Source organism: Notamacropus eugenii, chromosome 5 (genome assembly GCF_028372415.1).
Source record: "Notamacropus eugenii isolate mMacEug1 chromosome 5, mMacEug1.pri_v2, whole genome shotgun sequence".
Lineage (NCBI taxonomy): Eukaryota > Metazoa > Chordata > Mammalia > Diprotodontia > Macropodidae > Notamacropus > Notamacropus eugenii.
The window spans coordinates 191117473-191135746 of record NC_092876.1 but is presented as its reverse complement, the minus strand read 5'-3'; the positions used below and the strand labels follow the sequence as shown (position 1 = coordinate 191135746).

Sequence of the window (18274 nt, the reverse complement as noted above, 5' to 3'; positions counted from 1 at the left end):
AAGCTGTCTCTTCTCAGCATGAAGTGGCTGCAGGGAGAAGTCAAGCAGGGATCAAGATGATGAAACTGTGTAGTTTCCCAGCTCCTATGTCACACCTTTAGTGTATGGACTTTACTGATTTGTTTATTTGTGCGTTTGTTTAAGAGTTCCCAGAACAATAAACTGATGTTCAGCTGTAAGCAGAAACACACAGTCCAAGCTCAAATGTGTTTGTTTTACTATCCACCTCTGTATTCCTTTATTAGTAAAGATAATTGAGATTTGACTACACAGTAAAATATGTCACTTTCAAGTGAATGCTTTACCATAAAACTGAGTCATAAGTTTCCTGGCCTTCTCTACACCATACTGCCTCCCTGTCTCACTCAGATTGTAACTGGGGACTACAAACTGTGAAATTCCTGAACTCCGATTGCTCAGCTTTTGCTCTGTCTTACCCAAAACTCCATGCCATTTCTCTGTTATCTCCACACCGTGCTGTCCCTTGCCCTTTTATAGCTCCCTGTCTTTTGCTATCAGAATTCAGGGACAGGCTTGCTTGCTTATATTTGAATTCATATCACTGAAGACAATGCCTGCCTATTGTAAATGTTCACTGAGTGCTTTATTATTGATCTACCTCTAAACTGAGGGATCCCTGAAAGAGATGGTGAGAAGTGAAATTCAAAGATTAAACCAATTAATACACATTTACCAGGTGTTTATGAGGAGTTTACCATTTAGTAGGAAAATAAGATGTAGACGCAAATAGCTATAAAAATAAGAACAGATACATCGCATGCGATGAAAGGGGCATTAAAGAATGAGAACTCAACAAAGAGGGATAACTTTTAGCTATTGGGGAGGAAGATGATGAAGTTGAGAGGGTAGATTAATGAAGATAGTAGCATTCCAGTTACTTGTTATTCCTTTTTCACTTCTGACTCTTGGAATCCTTACCTCTCCTCAAGACAGTTAAATTGCTGTCTCCTAAACAAGGTGCTTCCTGACACCACCTTAAGTCAGTCAGTCAGTAAACATTTGTTAATTACCTACTGTGTGCCTGACACTGTGTGAAGGACTGGAGATACAAATAAAAATAAAAATGGCCCCTGACCTGAAGGAGTTTACCATCTAATGCAGGAAGAAAACATATAAAAAGGAAATTAAAAAGAGGGAGGGCAAGGTGGAGAAGTCCCAAAGCAATACAGCTTGTGGGGAATGAGGGGTCTACCACCCTGTGTTACCTCCTAATATGAAGCTCTAAAGAGCTCATGGCTCTGCCATCCAATCAGAGCATCTAATAAGAAGGGCAGAAGGTACTGATGAAATGTGAATATCAAGGCTGATTTGATTTTGTAGACTGATAAGATTTCTGAAGATTAGTCTCCATCTCTAAGTAATTTTTTTTATTGTTGTTCAGTTGTTTTTCAGCCTTGTCTAACACTTTATGACACCATATGGGGCTCTCTTGGCAAAGGTACTGAAGTGGTTGGTTTTCCATGTTCTTCTCCACTTCATTTAACAGATGGGGAAAATGAGGCAAAGGTTAAGTGATTTGCCCAGGGTCACATAGCTATTAAGTGTCTGAAGCCAGATTTGGATTCACGAAGAGTCTTCCTGACTTCAGGCCCCACACTCTATCAAATCTATCACTGTGCTGCCCAAAATTTTTACTTACTTTTTATATTTTTGTATTGAGTACAGACTGTTTTCCCTTAGAATAAAATTAAGTTTCTTAGAGGCTAGGACTTTTTCCTGTTTGTCTTTTTATCCCCAGAGCATTACCACAGCACCTGGAACATAGTAGGTGTTTAATAAATGCATTTTAAACTGAGGATTAACCATGGGAGAGACTGGAAGGTTAGGAGATCACTGCAAAAATCCAGGCAATCAATCATCAGGAAATATTTATTATGCTCTTATTATGTTCCAGATACTGTGTTAAATCATTTGGGATAGAAAAACAAAAGTGAAATAGTATCTGTCTTCAAGGAACATACATTCTAAAAGGGAATATAATAGACACAAAATGAATATCAAGGTAGGAAGGAGGCAGGAGCAAGAATGACTTGAGCTAGAGTTAATATAAATAGAAAAATAAAGAAGGTTGCACATGTGAGTAGGATAACAGATGCAGAATCCAAAGGGCTTGGCAACTGACTGGTGAGGGCAACAAGGGTCTAGGAGGAAGATTATTTCTAGTTTTGATTCAATAACTCACTGAACACTTGTATTGAATTAGTTTTTAGTCTATCAGCCTTTCAGGCTTGTTGTTAGTAAGTTAACGTTTTTTAAATGATGTTATAAGCTATTTTAAAATTTCATATGTCTTTAAAATTTAATTTAAATTACTGAAACACAAACAGTATTTTTGGCAATGTGCAACTCAAAGTGTACCATGAGCCTCATGGGGACACAAATAAAAGCCTTAATAATTATATTATGAATTTATATTTAAAATATGTATTACAGCAAAAATGAAGGCATGTCTCTAGAAATATATTTTTCACACAGTATTTTAATCAGGATTTGATGTAGGTAAAAAAAGGAGACAAGAATAATCCTCTTCTGAAACTGGAGCCAGGCCAACTAAGGCATCCATCCCAGTCCTTCATTATTCACTCATATAGCCCCATACATATTTGAGATCAAAGAAGGGAAAAAAGGAAATACATTGGTAAGATGGGATAGATTGTGAAACATAACATCATTTACAACTGCTAGTAGGAAATGAAATAATATATTATAGTTCCTTATAAAAGAAAAAAGGAGCCTAGACTATGTCCCATCTACCTCATATCAAGTCTTGATTAAAAAAAGTATAAGCACACATAAATATATGTATGTGAATATATTTGTATATATGTATATATACAATGTTTGGGTGCATATATATATACATATATATGTACATATATGTATATACATATATGTACATATATATATATATATATATACTCAAAAAAGGGGGAAAGAGAGAAAAAAGAGATGCAGGGAGGGAGGAAAGGGGGCAGGAAGGGAGGGAGAGGGAGAAGGAGAGGGAGAGGGAGAGGGAGAGGGAGAGGGAGAGGGAGAGGGAGTGGGACAGGACAATGCTAGTCATGAGATGTATTCCACTATCACCATCCAAATACATTTGCCTCTTTACTATCATCCTTTAGGGAAGGAGGCATCTCTTAACAATACTTTCTGGTTCTATTGACTCATTCTGCAAAGGATCTTTCACTCAATTGCCAAAATCTTTCTTAATGAATTGATCTGATCAAGTTACCTGACTTTCTTCATTGGCTCTCCATTGTCTCACAAGTAAAGTTCAAATTCCTTGCTTAGGATTCAAATCTTTCTACAAACTCTCTTTCCAGTCACATATTATTTGACATACACATATATGTATATGACTATACATACATGTATATAAACATATATATTATTTGACATACAGATATGTCTATAACTATGTACACATGTATGTCTTTGTATTCACACATATAGACACATACATTTTACACACATGTCTTTGCTGGAGGCAAACTGAACAACATCCTGCCCTTTGAACGTGAGATGATTTTTCATACATTTTTCATTTTGCTCAAGTCATTTCCTACGCCTTAGACACTTATAACCGCTTACTCTTTGGTTGAATTCCTACTCATCCTTGAAAACCCACTTAAATGTCATCCCCTCCAGGAAGCCTTCCCTAATTCTCCTGATCTGAAGTGGTTTCCTCTATAGCTTGTGTAGAAAATGCTACAGTTAACCAGTTCTGAAACAAAGTGCTGAGTTGCTCTTTTCTCTACCATTAAGACTGAAGTATATATATGATATGACTATGATGCATCATCCTGATACTGGCAACCCTGTATTTTTGGAGGTTATACCAGAGGAGCATAATCTTTTGTAGCTTACTAAAGAAGCTCTGAGTACAATATCAACAATAAAAATGAGAACTATGCTAGCTAAAAAGACGCTCATTACCAGTAGCCTCATCACATAGTGATAAAATTATGTGCCAAGGCAACCAACAAAATGAGGAAAAATATGAAATGACCCTAGTCTTCTTCAGGTCCCTTGAGTTTCTACAGTGATGGTGGCATGGTGGCAGAGAAGAGATGAGAGAGAAATCCCCCAGGTTTGGAGCTGCCTGTATCACTGATAGCAGTTGATCCTCTAAATGTGTGATCCTTATCCAGTGATTAATAAATCAACATATCATTGGAATTGAACCATGTTGATCTTGACATTCTCATGATAAATTAATTCAAAAGACAAAAGGATATTACAACTACATAGAGGGTGGCTCACAGGTTCTATTTAGAATGGCATTTGGGACTATCTGGTCATCTAGCATCACAATACTCATGATAAATATTTGCAGAAAAACTTCCATGAAAATAATTGCAACATTATGCTTTATATGACAATATCACACGAAAAGTATGAGAAGTTAGAAAAAATCTACAGAAGTCAATAAAATTCTCCAATTTAAAGCAAAAAATATTTTGGTATTTAGTGAATTCAATGTAAGGTCAGCAAAAAAGAGCACAATGAAAAAGAGGTAGAAAATGTTTTTCCAGAGTAAGTGAGGAAAGAAGTCAAAAGTCTATAGATTACACAGAAATATCATCTAAATCATGAATACTTTTTTCATGTTTTTTATTATTATTTTATTTGTTTTCAGTGTTCTACAATCACTTCCATATATCTTAAATTTCTCCCTTCCCTCTCCTCCTGTCCTCCTACCTCCCCATTCCCCCTCCCTGAGACAGCATACAATTTTATATAGGTTCTACACATACATTCCTACTAAATATATTTTCACCTTAGTCATGTTGCATAGAAGAAGTAAAATGAATGGGAGAAATCATAAAACAAACCAAAACATAATACAGAAGAAAATGATCTGCTTCATTCTGTGATCCAGTTCAAAAGTTCTTTCCCTAGATGTGGAAGGCATTTTGCCTTAAGAGACCATTGGGAATTATTTACATCCTTGCATTGCAATGAAGTACTAAGTCTACAAGAAAAATTCCTCACAACAACTGTGGTTGTTGCTGTGTACAAAGTTCTCCTGGTTCTGCTCCTTTCATTCAGCATCAGTTCATTTAAGTCTTTCCAGCCCTCTCTGAAGTCTTCCTGTTCATCATTTCTTATAGCACAATACATTCATATGTATTATATGAATTACATTACATTCATATGCTACAATTTATTCAGCCATTCCTCAATTGATAGGTATACCCTTGATTTCCAGTTTTTGGCCACCACAAAGAGTGCTGCTATAAATATTTTTGTACATGTGGGAAACTTTCCCATTTTTATGATCTCTTGGGGATACAGTCCTAGAAGTGGTACTGCTGGGTCAAAGGGTATGCACATTTTTGCAGCCTTTTGAGCATAGTTTCAAATTGCTCTCCAGAAAAGTTGGATCAGCTCACAGCTCCACCAACAATGAATTAGTGTTCCAGCTCTCCCACATCTTCTCCAACATTTATCATCTTCTTGTTTTGTCATGTTAGCCAATCTGACAGGTGTGATGTGGTATCTCAGAGTTGTTTTAATTTTCATCTCTCTAATCAACAGTGATTTAGAGTATTTTTCCATATGACTATAGGTAGCTTTAATTTCTTCCTCTGAAAACTGCCTGTTCATATCCTTTGACCATTTATCAATTGGGGAATGACTTGTATTCTTGTACATTTGACTCAGTTCTCCATATATTTTAAGAATGAGCCTTTATCACAGACACTAGTTGCAAAAATTCTTTTCCAGTTTTCTACTTTCCTCCTAATCTTGGTTGCACTGGGTTTGGTTGTGCAGAAACTTTTCAGTTTAATGCAATCAAAATTATCCATTTTGCACTTCATAATGCTTTCTATCTCCTGTTTAATAAAAAATTCTTCCCTTCTCCATAAATCTGATAAATACACTATTCCTTGCTCCACTAATTTGTTTATAGTATCAATCTTTATACCTAGGTCATGTACCCATTTGGACTTTAATCTTGTGTATAGTGTCACATATTGGTCTATACCCATTTTCCCCCACACTGCTATCCAGTTTTCCCAGCAATTTTTGTCAAACAGTGAATTTTTATCCCAGAAGCTGGGGTGCTTGGGTTTATCAAACAGTAGATTGCTATATTCATTGACTACTGTGTCTCGAGTAGCTAACCTATTCCACTGGTCTATCGTTCTGTTTCTTAGTACCAAGTGGCTTTGATAATTGCTGCTCTATAATACAATTTGATATCTGGTAGAGCTAGGCCACCTTCCCTATCATTTATTTTCATTAGTTCCCTTGATATTCTGGACCTTTTATTCTTTCAGATGAATTTTGATATTATTTTTTTGAGCTCTAGAAAATAGTTATCTGATGGTTTGATTGGTATGGCACTGAATAATGAATACTTTTTAAAAAGAGAATTGGGAGATTCTGGGCAGAGTGAGCACCAGATATATTTTTAAAAGATAATTGATTACATTTTAACAGACAGCAAGTTATTTATTATTGATGTGGGAATCATTCCTGAGTCAGCTGTCATTATACTGTCAGACTACCCATCAAAATTAATATAAAACTTAAAGGAATAAGGAAACAACATGGCTAGTAGCTAAAAAAACAATAACAAAGCCCAAACAAACCGAACAGCTACATCTTAACCTATTTAAATAAGATATTGATATATAAAATAGTGAAATAGATGGAAGAATGAACATCTCCAATTGAAACAATTTCTTTGAGAAACATAAATAATGTAAACCAAGTATGATAAGAAGGAGAACAAAAGAACCCAGAAACTTCTTTAGTCAGCCACCTAATCTCTGACAAGAAGAGAGAAAGAGTCCATTTTCAACATAGGTTTGGAATATGACTTTATAAAATCTTATGAATGGGATAGTAGAGTATTATAACAATATTCTCTCATAAAACAGAGAGAAGTAGTGTATGGAAAAAATAAATTTAAAGTAAGTTTTTGGTGAAAGATCAAATATACAGAGTTTGTCCTTTCCAGAGGTGATACAATTTTGAGAGTATTGAAGGACTAATTTTAAAGTTACATGAAAGACCAGGTACAATAATGATGTGAAAAAAATTAGACCGTACTATTATTAAAATGCAAATTAGAGAATTACTACTAGCCTTGTCTTGCTTTTTTTCTAATTTACCCAAAAACTTGGAACAGAATGGTTTTCATAAGCAATATTCCACAGTAGACCACATCTTTACAATCTCACAACTGACTGAACAGTTTCTGTATCCTTGTAAAGAATACACACTTTTCAAGACTCTAAAGATGGAGGAAACCACTAGTCAGAATGCAGAGTACATCAAAGTAAATGAAGTGATATAAGGGCAAAAAGATAGATTAGAGTTAAGTTGTAGAGGTTCTTATGATGCCAGAATATGGAATTTGTATTTTATTTTCTCAATAAAAAGTTGTAAATAAGTGATGGGGCTAGACTTGTGCATTAGAAAATCTCCTTGGTAATCTGTGAAAAAGGTGGGCTGGAGAAGTGAGAGAATCTGTATGACAAAGATCAGTCAGAAGGCTATCACAACAGTATAGAAAAGAAAGCATGAAAGCCTGAACCACACTGGTGACTATGTGAGTAGAAAAGAAAGAAAGTGGTAGAAACTAATATCCCATGGGGAAAATCAAGTGTTATTGGGATTAGTAGTAGGTAAAAAACACATCAACATAGGCTGAGAGAGAAGGTTCTATGAAGGAGGTGGCTTTTTGGCTGGCTCAAATTTCATAAGGTAGAAATGAGAATAGGGATCTTCAAGGGGAAGTAAGAACACAAAGGTAGTTCAACTTAGTGAATACTGAGAAGTCTGTTTTTATCACATTATATGTACAAGAGTTGTAAAAAGACTGAATTCAGACTTCACAAAAAAATGTAAGTTTTACCACTTCAACTTTATAATTTGACATCATAAAATATTGACAAAAATTTTATATATCAAGCCCATTTTCCCTACTCTAGAATTTTTGTTGAGTTTGTTTTTGTTGTTTGAGTTGTTTTTCAGTCATTTTCGGTCAGGCCCATTTGCGGCTTTCTTGATAAAGATACTAGAGTGGTTTGCCATTTCCCTCTCCAGTTCATTTTACAGATGGGGCAACTGAGGCAAATAGGGTTAAGTGACTTGTCCAGGGTCACACAGCTAGTAAGAGTCTAAGGTCAGATTTGAACTCAGGAAGAGGAGCCTTCTGGACTCTAGGCCACACTTGATCCACCACTCCACCTAACTGCCCCACTCCAGGATTACCTAGGTCAAAGATAATTTTATTTATGATATCTTTGCTCTGATTATTAAAATCCAAACACAAAACTTACACAGCAAAAGAGGTCTTATATGTAATAGAAGAAAACATTTATAGACATTAACCAATTTAAATACTGCCATTTTTTTATACTAAATTCAGCTTCCTTTTGTGTCTTGTCTTCTCCCCCAGAACTTAGCACAATTTCCTGCACATAGCAGCCACGTAACAAACGTTTAGTATTTCTCCATTGGCTTGTTTAAAAAAGAGAGAAAGATGTAGGAATCTCCCTGAATAAAATCAACTTTTGAATTTTTATAAAAAGTTTCTGATTTAAACAATAAAAATAATAATCATATTCAAGCTGAAAATAATGATATTCAGAACAAATTGAAGAAATTACTCACTTGCTGAGATAGGTTTGATATAATCCTGAAAACACAATGATATATGATACAGCAAAGGAAAGATTACAATATGAGCGGCTTTAAGTTGGTCGATGAATTTTTTTTCTTGAATAGATATAAAAGAAGACCCAAAATTACAGCAACAGTGTTGTGTCATGGGAAAAGCATTGAACTTGGAGCCAAAAGACCTAGGTTAAGTCCCCAACTCTGATGTTTAATACTATTGTGACAATGAGCAAGTCAGCAAACATTGCTCGGTCTCAATTTTCCTGATCTATAAAGTGAAGTCAATAGTACTTGCATTACTCCCATCAAAGGGGTTTTGTGAAGAAAGTTTTGTTAACTCTAAATCAATACACACATGGAAATGAATTACAGGTTATGCTAATTTCTCTGTTCCATCAGGAAAAAGAATCTTTTAAAAATTGTGTATATTCCCAAAATTCCTAGCACAGTATCTCATAAACAATAGTTAATTAAATACTTTTGAAGGAATGTATGCCAAAAGTTCTTTTGTAAGTCAGTTATTTGGAATGTGGAATGCATTTTCTCATTAACACAATGGTATAAATGGTGGTTAGGTTGCTAGGCTGGTCCTCAAATGCTTACTGAATAATTTTGTATCTAAATTACTTTAAATGTGCAAAGAAACATAGAACACAATATTGTTGTCAGGCTGGTAATTAAATACAATTGAAGAATGAAAATTCAGCTTCCCACAAAGACCAATGGATTTGTAATGAGGGGACAGAGATTTGAATCCCAACTCTGACAGTTACTATCTTCTGGGGTGACCTTGGATAAATCACTTTCTCTCTGTAGGCTTCAGTTTCTTTATCTGCAAAATGACAGGGTTCAGACTAGATGAAATTTTAGGTCCTTTCTATCTCTAGATCTAGGAGTCAAAAACCTAGGTGCCTATGACCCTCTCTTTAGATAAAGCACTAAAACAATACCTACCCCTCAGTGTTGTGAGGATAAATGGTGTAAAGCTCTTTGCAAACACTTAAAGTGCTATTAAATGCTAGCTATATTTATTATTAATAATTCCCCATACAACAGCATCAACTAAGTGGTCATCAACTAAGCCTCTGCTGGAATATTTCCCAAGAAAGTAGAATCCCACTACTTCTGAAGTCAATCTGTTCTACTTCTGGACAACCCTAACCATTAGGCTTTTTTCTTACATTAATCAATTGACAAGTATTTATTAAATACCTACTATACATCAGGCACTTTAAGCCTAAACCTGCTTCTGAAAATTCCATATAATGTTACTAGTTCTACCTTTTGGGAAAGCAGCAGTCTTACTCCTCTTTTACTTGATTGCCTTCAAAATACTCAGAAGATGATTATAATCCTTTCCCCTAAACATTTGCTGCTGTCTTTTTCAGGCTAAACTTCTCCACTTGTTTCAACTGATTCTCAAGTGACAAGATCTCTAGCCATCTCATTGTTGTCAGCGCTTTAATGAACATGCTGCAGATGGTCAATGTTCTTCATAAAAAGAGATATCCAGAGCTGAACATGACATACTAAGTGTGTCTCAATGAAGCTTAAGTTAGCACTAGCTTCACTCATTGCTATACCATACTGCTGACTCAGATTGAGATTTCAGTCCACTGGATCCTTTTGGTCTCTTATCTAGTAAATATTTTCTAAACACATACCCACTCATTCTATATTTATGAGACTTGTTTTTTAAAACATTTGTATAATTATTCTTATTATATTTCATCATTTCATCTTATTAGATGCCTTTCATTATTCTAGTCTGTTGAGACCTTTCTGGGTTCTGAATGCTATCAAATGTTGCCCATCATGCCCAGTCTTCTATATTTTCAAGCAGGTTACAGATCAAAAGAAAATTAATTGCCACAAGGTCAAGGACACATGTCCTTGCCTAGAGCAGGGTTTTTAACTTTTTTTTTTTTGGTGTCATGTTGCTTTTTGGCAGTCTTGTGAAATCTATGCACTTATTCTCAGAATATTCTTTTTAAATAATGGAAATAAATGCTAAATATCAGTTAGTGAAAATTAAAATGTAATTTCCTCATCCAAGTTCATGTACTCCTTGAAAACTGTCCATGAACCTTCATGGACGTTTAAGAATTCCTGCCCTAAAGGTTTCCTTCCAAGTTAGCATCAAATAATTATGGCTATTGTTTGGGTACAGCCATTCAAATCGTTCCAAATACATCTAATCATAGTATCACCTAAGACCATATCTTTCTATCTTATCCACAAGGTACTTGGAAAAACCTCATCAAAAGCTTTGTTGAAAGGTAGGCATACTATATATGAATCTGTTGATCTATCAGTCTAGTTACTGTCAAAAAAAGGAAATGAGTTTGCTCTGACATGGTCTAGCATTACTTAAGTCACAGTGATTTTTAATGATCTTTGCTTACCTTTCAAATATTTTACAAACCAGCCCTTTGATTTTCCCATGAAAATTCTAATTGTAGAGTTTTGTTGGGAATTTGAAGACAAAGGAATCAGCCTATTATTTACTAATACCCCCCAAAAACCTAAAACCTCATTTGCCCTCCTCTTGTATGATGGTGCCTTTGTTATTTTTCAATCTTTCAAAAAAAAAAAAATCACTGAAAGTAGGACATCAGTCATGGCTGTCTTCTTTCAGTAACCTAGAATACAGTTCTCCCAATTCTAGTGGCTTCAACTTACTGAGGGCAATAATTCTTCTCCTAGCATTATACCAATTAGTCTATAATGATTTTATCCTTGTCAGTTCACAGATCATTTTCCCTAAAAGAGAAACCAGAAGCAAAATATATGTTGAATAGTTGCCACACAGATATCTTTTGATCTTCCTCTTGTCCTCAATATTGCTAAAAAGAAAACTAAACTACTCATTATTGGTATCTTTAGCTTTAATACTTAGACTGAGCTAAACACGAACTTTTAATGTTCCTAATACTACTCTTTAAAGCAGAAAAACTAAACCTAAGGTCCATGAACTTTTAAAAAATATTTTGAAAACTGCCTTTTAGTATAATTGGTTTCCTTTGTAATCCTATGTATTCTGTTTTATATATTTAAAGATATTTTGGGAGGTGATCCATAGGTTTCCCCAGAGTTATCTGATAACAGTACATTTAAGAACCCCTAATTTAAAGGAATGTGCTACTCTCATATTATTTTTATCTATCCTTGTTTCCATCTTCTACATACATCTTTTAAAAAAAGACTGAGTTTATTGAAGAGTTCCCTATGTATCCAAATTGCTCTTGTCAGGGAATTCCCCATTTTCTTTTTCTTTGGAACCATTCTGTGCACAGATGCAGAATTTCATTGTTGATACTTTTCATCTTGGGCTGATTTATCTTTGCAGAATATTATGATTCTATTCTGAATCTTATAAATCTACTTTCCCCATGTCTGTGATGCCCAATTTAACTTACTATACTTTCCATTATCTCTACTGTAGTAGTCAGTGGTTCCTTCCCGTAACAGGTCCAAAACAGGAGCTCCTCCTGTTGATTATAAGGATGAAATTGCCATTAAGGCAAGTCACAATTTTTTCCACTGTGGTGCAGTTATAAATTCTTCAAGAATAACTACAAAATCTGTGCATATAGTCAAAATTCTCTTCAGTTTGGTCCTAGTTCAGCAGCCCTACCTTCTAACCATACGTACTTAGGTATTCCATGAGCACCTCAAACTCAATACCTGAAAATGAATTTACCATCTTCCTCCTTAAATTGGCACCTCCACCTAATTTCTTCTTAATCCTACTGATGACACCACTAACCTTTCACTCCCCCAGTCTGGAATCCTTATTCATCTCTGATTTTTCTCTGTCCCTCACACTCAACATCCAATTGTTAACACAGCCAGTTTTACCTCCAAAATATCTCATTTTCCTCTTGCTTATATAGTCAGCAACCCAGTTTAGGTTCTTATTTTTTCCATCTTTTCTACATGTCTTTTAAAAAAATCCAGTTGGTCAGTAAATTCTAATAATCCAGACTGGATACCAATTTGTATGCATTTATATCTTGCTACCCACAAGGTATAAAATCATTGCTTAACTGGACTATTGTAGCCTTTTAATTGGTCTCACCACTTCTATTTCCCTTTTTAAAAAATTCAGATACCATACAGCTGTTGATATAACCTTCTTAATAATATCCAAGTCAAATCATATGATTCTCTTCCTCAAGGGCCTTCAGTTACTCCCTATTGCCTTAAAAGATAAAGTAACAATTTCTTACCTTAACATTTAAGTTGCTCCACAATCTGGCTCTAATGTACCTTTCCAGGTTTACTTCATACTTTTCCTCTTGATGTATTCTTATGTTCCAGTTAAGCTGGACTAGTAGCTTTTCTCTGATCTCATTATGTACACTGCCACCTCAGTGTATTTCTATTGGCCACTCTCCCATCATACTACAGGTCTGCTCTTCTTTCAAAACCCAGGTCAGGCATCAAGTCCTCTATAAAGCCTTTTCTGATTCTCACTGTCCCCCAGGCAAAAGTATTCTTGTCAAATTTTCCTAGAACACTGACTGAATTTCTCCCTTTATCTCTAACACAGTCTGCACTGTATGATGCAGTAGCGATTAGGAAGCATGAAAAGAGCAGTACTGGGCTTGGTGTCAGGAAAGATCTGTATTTGAATCCTGCCTCTGACCCTGACTGCTTATGTGACCATGGGAACAATTCTGTAAAATTCACGAACTTCATTTTTCTTACTTGTGAAATGGAGATTAAAAATGTAGTAACTGTGAGGCTGAAATGAGATAATACTCATCAAACCTTAACCTGTTATATCAACCAACAAGCATTTATTAAAAGCTGATGTTCCAGTTAATAAGTACATGTCAGCTTTCATGTGGATCAGCACGTCACAATCAATGTCCCACACAATTACACACACACACACACACATGCACATACACACAATTTCAAGTTTCTTGAGATTAGGATTTATGTGAAGTTTCATCTCTGCATCCTCCGTACCTAGAATGGTGTCTTGTACTTAGTCATTTTTAAATAATTCACTCTAATTCAGTCAACATTTATTAATCTTAGATGCTGTTTGAACATAATGATGTTAATTAGTAGAGACTTTTATGAATATTCTGAAGGGGATTTCTTACTATTCTCAAGGGCATCATAGGTTAATGGCACTGATTCTTTATTATGTCTGATACTTCAAAACTTTTCTTTTCCCTGATGCAGATATATTGCTAGATCCCTTCTTACCAGTGCTGTGATTGTTTTCTGGTTCATAAATGGAATGAAGAGAGGAACAGAGAGAGAAACAGTATTTCCTGAGGTAGCTCAGGAAGATTTGGAAGACAGAGGCAAAAAGCAGCAAGGGATGCATGTGCACAAGTGAGATAAAGCTTATCTTAAGTGAAATTAACTAATCTTAAAGGTGAAAGACAGAGGGAAAACATAGTGTAAAGGAAGAAACATTGCATATGTATTATTATCCCTGGGAGGGAACAAATAAAACGTTTGGAAAATGGAGATTGGGCTATATGACTCTCACCCTGGCCACCGAGTGGTGCCACTGGCCCAGAAGAGCTTATTTGTTGACTGACCTGGAAGTGGTAGAGGGGTGAGAGCTAAAGATGGAGGGGAAGAGACCTTATACAATGGGGCTTTCAAAGGGATGGGATGTTCACAAATCAAGTACCAGCCAAATATGAACAAATACCAACTAGAAGAATTCAGCTCAGAGGTTTAAAATTTAGCATTCTCCCAGGAATTCCTTTATAGCAGTCATATAGGACTAGTCTATTTAATTGATCTGCCTGCGCACTGCTTACCTCTGTTTGGCTTTATCTATTTCACTTATTTAATTTTGTGCTAACTCCTCATTTGGGTTTTCAATTTTGTTGCTGTAGTATTGTTTTGTAATAAATCGTTACTAATCTTGTTACTAGTAATAATATTGTCACACAAAACAAAATTATGCACTAGTAGCTTTCCATTGGACTATTCTATAACTGACTTGGACTTTTCTGTACTTTTTCTAGTAAAACTTTTATTCTTCATTTGGTTATGTTCTCTATGGGAGGCCATTAAAAAAATAGATCCTTATCAAGCAGGTCCTGGTCCGCAGGGATTTAATCCTTCCCACTTTCTTACAAACATGATTTTTTTGTCACTTTGTCACAAAATTTCTTTGTATTTCCCATAAGCATAAATATACTTACAGTGAAGAACACTGAATTTAATTTGTTGAGTAATTTTTAAAATTTGCCTATCATTAAACAAAACTACAGTTCTTCATTGTTAATCATATCACTGTCTATGATATAAACAGAAAATAAATGATGAAATAAGAACCTTAAATTTGATTGTACAGTAATCCCAGCCTGAGTCTGTAGAACTTAAAATTAATATTGACTTTGATGCCATTTCCTGCAGTTTCAAATAATGCCATTCCAGATAAACTGGAGGATATCCAAACTGTAACTGTACTCATTAAGCCCAAAGCAGAATATAAATGTTAGACTACAAAACCCCCTTGAATGCCAGCCACACACATCTAAAAGGAAAGATCCTTTAGTAGGCTGATCAAAACACCTCCAAAGTGATGAGAAAAGTGTGAATGTACTTTCTTTTTAGTAATTTTAAGCAACCCTTTTCTCACAATTAATCAAATATTCCCATAAAAATGGCATTTTATTTTCCATTAACTGATGGATGTTTAAAGTCATTTTAAATTTCACTTTGATGTTAAATATGAAGCCTGATGAATACAAATATTATATGAAATTTTATTTTTGATAGTCTTTTATGTAATAAATGTTTTATTTTCTTGGAGGATCATTAGTTACTTCCTTTCACCCCAAGAGCATATGACTTCATGTGGTACCTTGGAAAGCTCACTTTCTCTGGAATATGAGGACCTGGGTTCACATCTTTTCTTTATTGTTCACTGTATTTGGGACATTAGGCAGATCACTTAACCACTTTGGGCCTCAGTCTGGGGTCTCAATTTTCTCATCTGGGAATAATAAAGGTGTAAGACCACAAGGCATGTATTTCCCCTTATACCTCTAGATCTATGATCCTATGATCCCAATCTATGCAAGATGCTTTGTAAACTTTAGAGAATTAGATGAACATCATTTATTAATATTATTATATTTATAATGTATAGAATACATCCTGTATGCCTAAAGCATGGTCAAAGATCCAAACTCATAAGTACATCAAAGTCATTAATAACTTACAAAACAGCATTCATAAATAATATTCTGACTATTATGATGTATGTTATACTCAGCATTCTTATTAAAGAACAAAAGACGATTTTAAGATAAAGAATACTTTAAAAACACCAATAAGAATAAATACTCCAAATGTAAAATTATTAAAACACACTTCTAGTATACTTTGACTTACAAACTAGTTTTACATAGGTGAATAATTAAAATTTTTGCCTTAATATCAAAGTCAGAAAAAAATGTCAGCAAAATAGTCTAAAAACCACAGCAAAAATCTCAGACCATAGTTTGAAACCTATCAGATTCTGACAGTGTCCGTACATTGTACTCACGTGAAAAATAAATTTCAAGGAAGCAACCAGATCTGAAATACTTCCTTTTGTTTTAGAAAAATAATACTCTGTCATTTTTGTTGTATCTATTTACAAATAGTTTGCTTTCTTCTTCAATAAAAATTAACATTAAAATTACACAGAAAGCATTCTTATTATGGTCTGCATGTACAGTACACAGTATTTCTTTATAAATGCTTGTTTCACACCTCACTGAAAAACTTTACTCCTAAGTACACCATAAAGCAATTTACCTTTAGTGATAAAATTACTTATCAATAAATGCTTAAATATGCCTTGTTTACCTTTCAGTAAACAGAGACAAAATACAAACGTGATTACTAAACAGGAAAAAAAGTTTTCATCTTTTTAAAGCAAAGTTAATTAAGAAAAATGCACATCACCAAGTACAGATCACAATAAAGATGAAGTAAGTTCCTCTATCTAAGATTCTAGGGGAACTTTCCTTTTCACTACAAAATGCCACAAAAAACACTGCAGAACTTTCAACTCACTTGTTTTCTCTCTGGTGCCAGGTATTCCCTCTACCCAAATGTCATACAAATTCCTCAGCAGTTCAGAAAGTGGTCAATGGGACGGTCAGGATAGAGTTTAGGGTAAATCAACGTTCAGCAAATAAACCAAAGAATACACATCCTTGTAAAGGAGATATCTGCTTAGTCCTAAATCCATTTGCTAGCTCCTATCCCAAAGTGTGATAAATCTTTCCCACCCCTCGAATGAAAATAAGATGCCCAGACTACATTTTACAATCCCTCAAGTGATGAGTGATGAATAGCCATGGGGCAGGGGGAAAGGAAACAGCTGCAAGTAGAGGTGGAGGGTAGACTTTGAAGATGGGGTGGGGAAAGGAGGCGGGACCGGGATTGGTTGAGGGATACTGCTTGGGGGTTGGTGGGGAAACTTGGAGACAGGTAGCTTGGGGGGAGGGGGTGTGTGTTAAGGTGGTGGGAAGCAGGGAGAGGTCAGGTCTGGCAGAGGAAGGAGGAGTCCATGGGCTGGAGGGAGGCGGTGGACAGCAGCCGTTCTCTTTACCTGAAACACTGCTCGGGGTCCTGGAGAGGAATCATTCACCGCATCTCCCTTCATTCCAGATGGGATCAGGCACCCATCCGGTCCCCTTTCGCACCTGGCTTCTCCACCCGGGGCTGCGCCTCCCCTTGCGGAGCCCAGATCCCCACTCAGCGACCACGGCCACAGCTCCGGTCCTCGGCGGCGTGAGAGAGGCTCCGGCGCCCGGCGAGGGAGCAGCTCCCCAGGCTCTCGGCTCCCCACATGCCCCCTGAAGCTTTGGGGCACCCCTCGCGTCTCTTCCGCGGGCGCTTGAAGTTGGAAGAGCTAGTGGGACAGGGGTAGGGGGCCGCGCGCCCTCAGCGGGCGCGCCGAGTGCGGCTCAGCGCGGCTCTGGAGCATCCCGCCCTCCCCGGCCGGGAGCTCCGCCGGCGGGACTGACACCTGTGCCCACAGTCCCGAGCCTCCGCGGGGTGCCTGCCCAGATGCGCGGAGCCTTCCCATCTCCAGGCGCCGCGCCGCTAGCTGGCGCGCGCAGGTCCTCCTGCCGCCACCCACTAGCCACTTTTGACACGCGCGCCTGGCTCCCCCCGGCTTTTCACGCCCTCTAGCCACCACGCACGTTCGCGTTCCCGCGTTCATTCCAGCTTTATTCCCAATGCATAGGCACGCGCGTGCACACACACACACACACACAGACACACACACACACACACACACACACACACACACACACACACACACCCCACCCCTCGCACCCTCCGCAGCCCTGGTTTTCTCATTCCTGTGACCTGCCCTTTTTCAGCTTCCTTTGTCTGTGCTGTCCTTTAGCTGCAAGACAGGCAACCCTTGGATCAAGCCATCATCACCCCGAGTCCTTTGCGCAGGCCAAATTGTCCCATAGCTATGCACAGTCTCTTTTCCCTTTCAGGTCCTGATCTTGGGTAGTACTGGCATACTACATTTTACTATATACTATGCCATTTGACCATTCGTGAGGTTCCTACATTCATCTGGTGGAGTCCTTTAGAATGTGGAGCT

The 18274-nt window shown here is 36.7% G+C and overlaps 1 protein-coding gene across 1 annotated transcript in view; it reads right to left on the bottom strand.

The window, feature by feature from the left end:
* SGCG (sarcoglycan gamma) overlaps positions 1-17442 on the bottom strand; it is a 324273-nt gene extending 306831 nt beyond the window's left edge. Inside the window, exon 1 of the mRNA XM_072611724.1 lies at positions 17258-17442. Coding sequence (XP_072467825.1) covers positions 17258-17311 — 54 coding nt within the window. The 5' untranslated portion in view covers positions 17312-17442. The remainder of the gene's footprint in view (positions 1-17257) is intronic.
* Between the last annotated feature and the right edge of the window lie 832 nt (positions 17443-18274).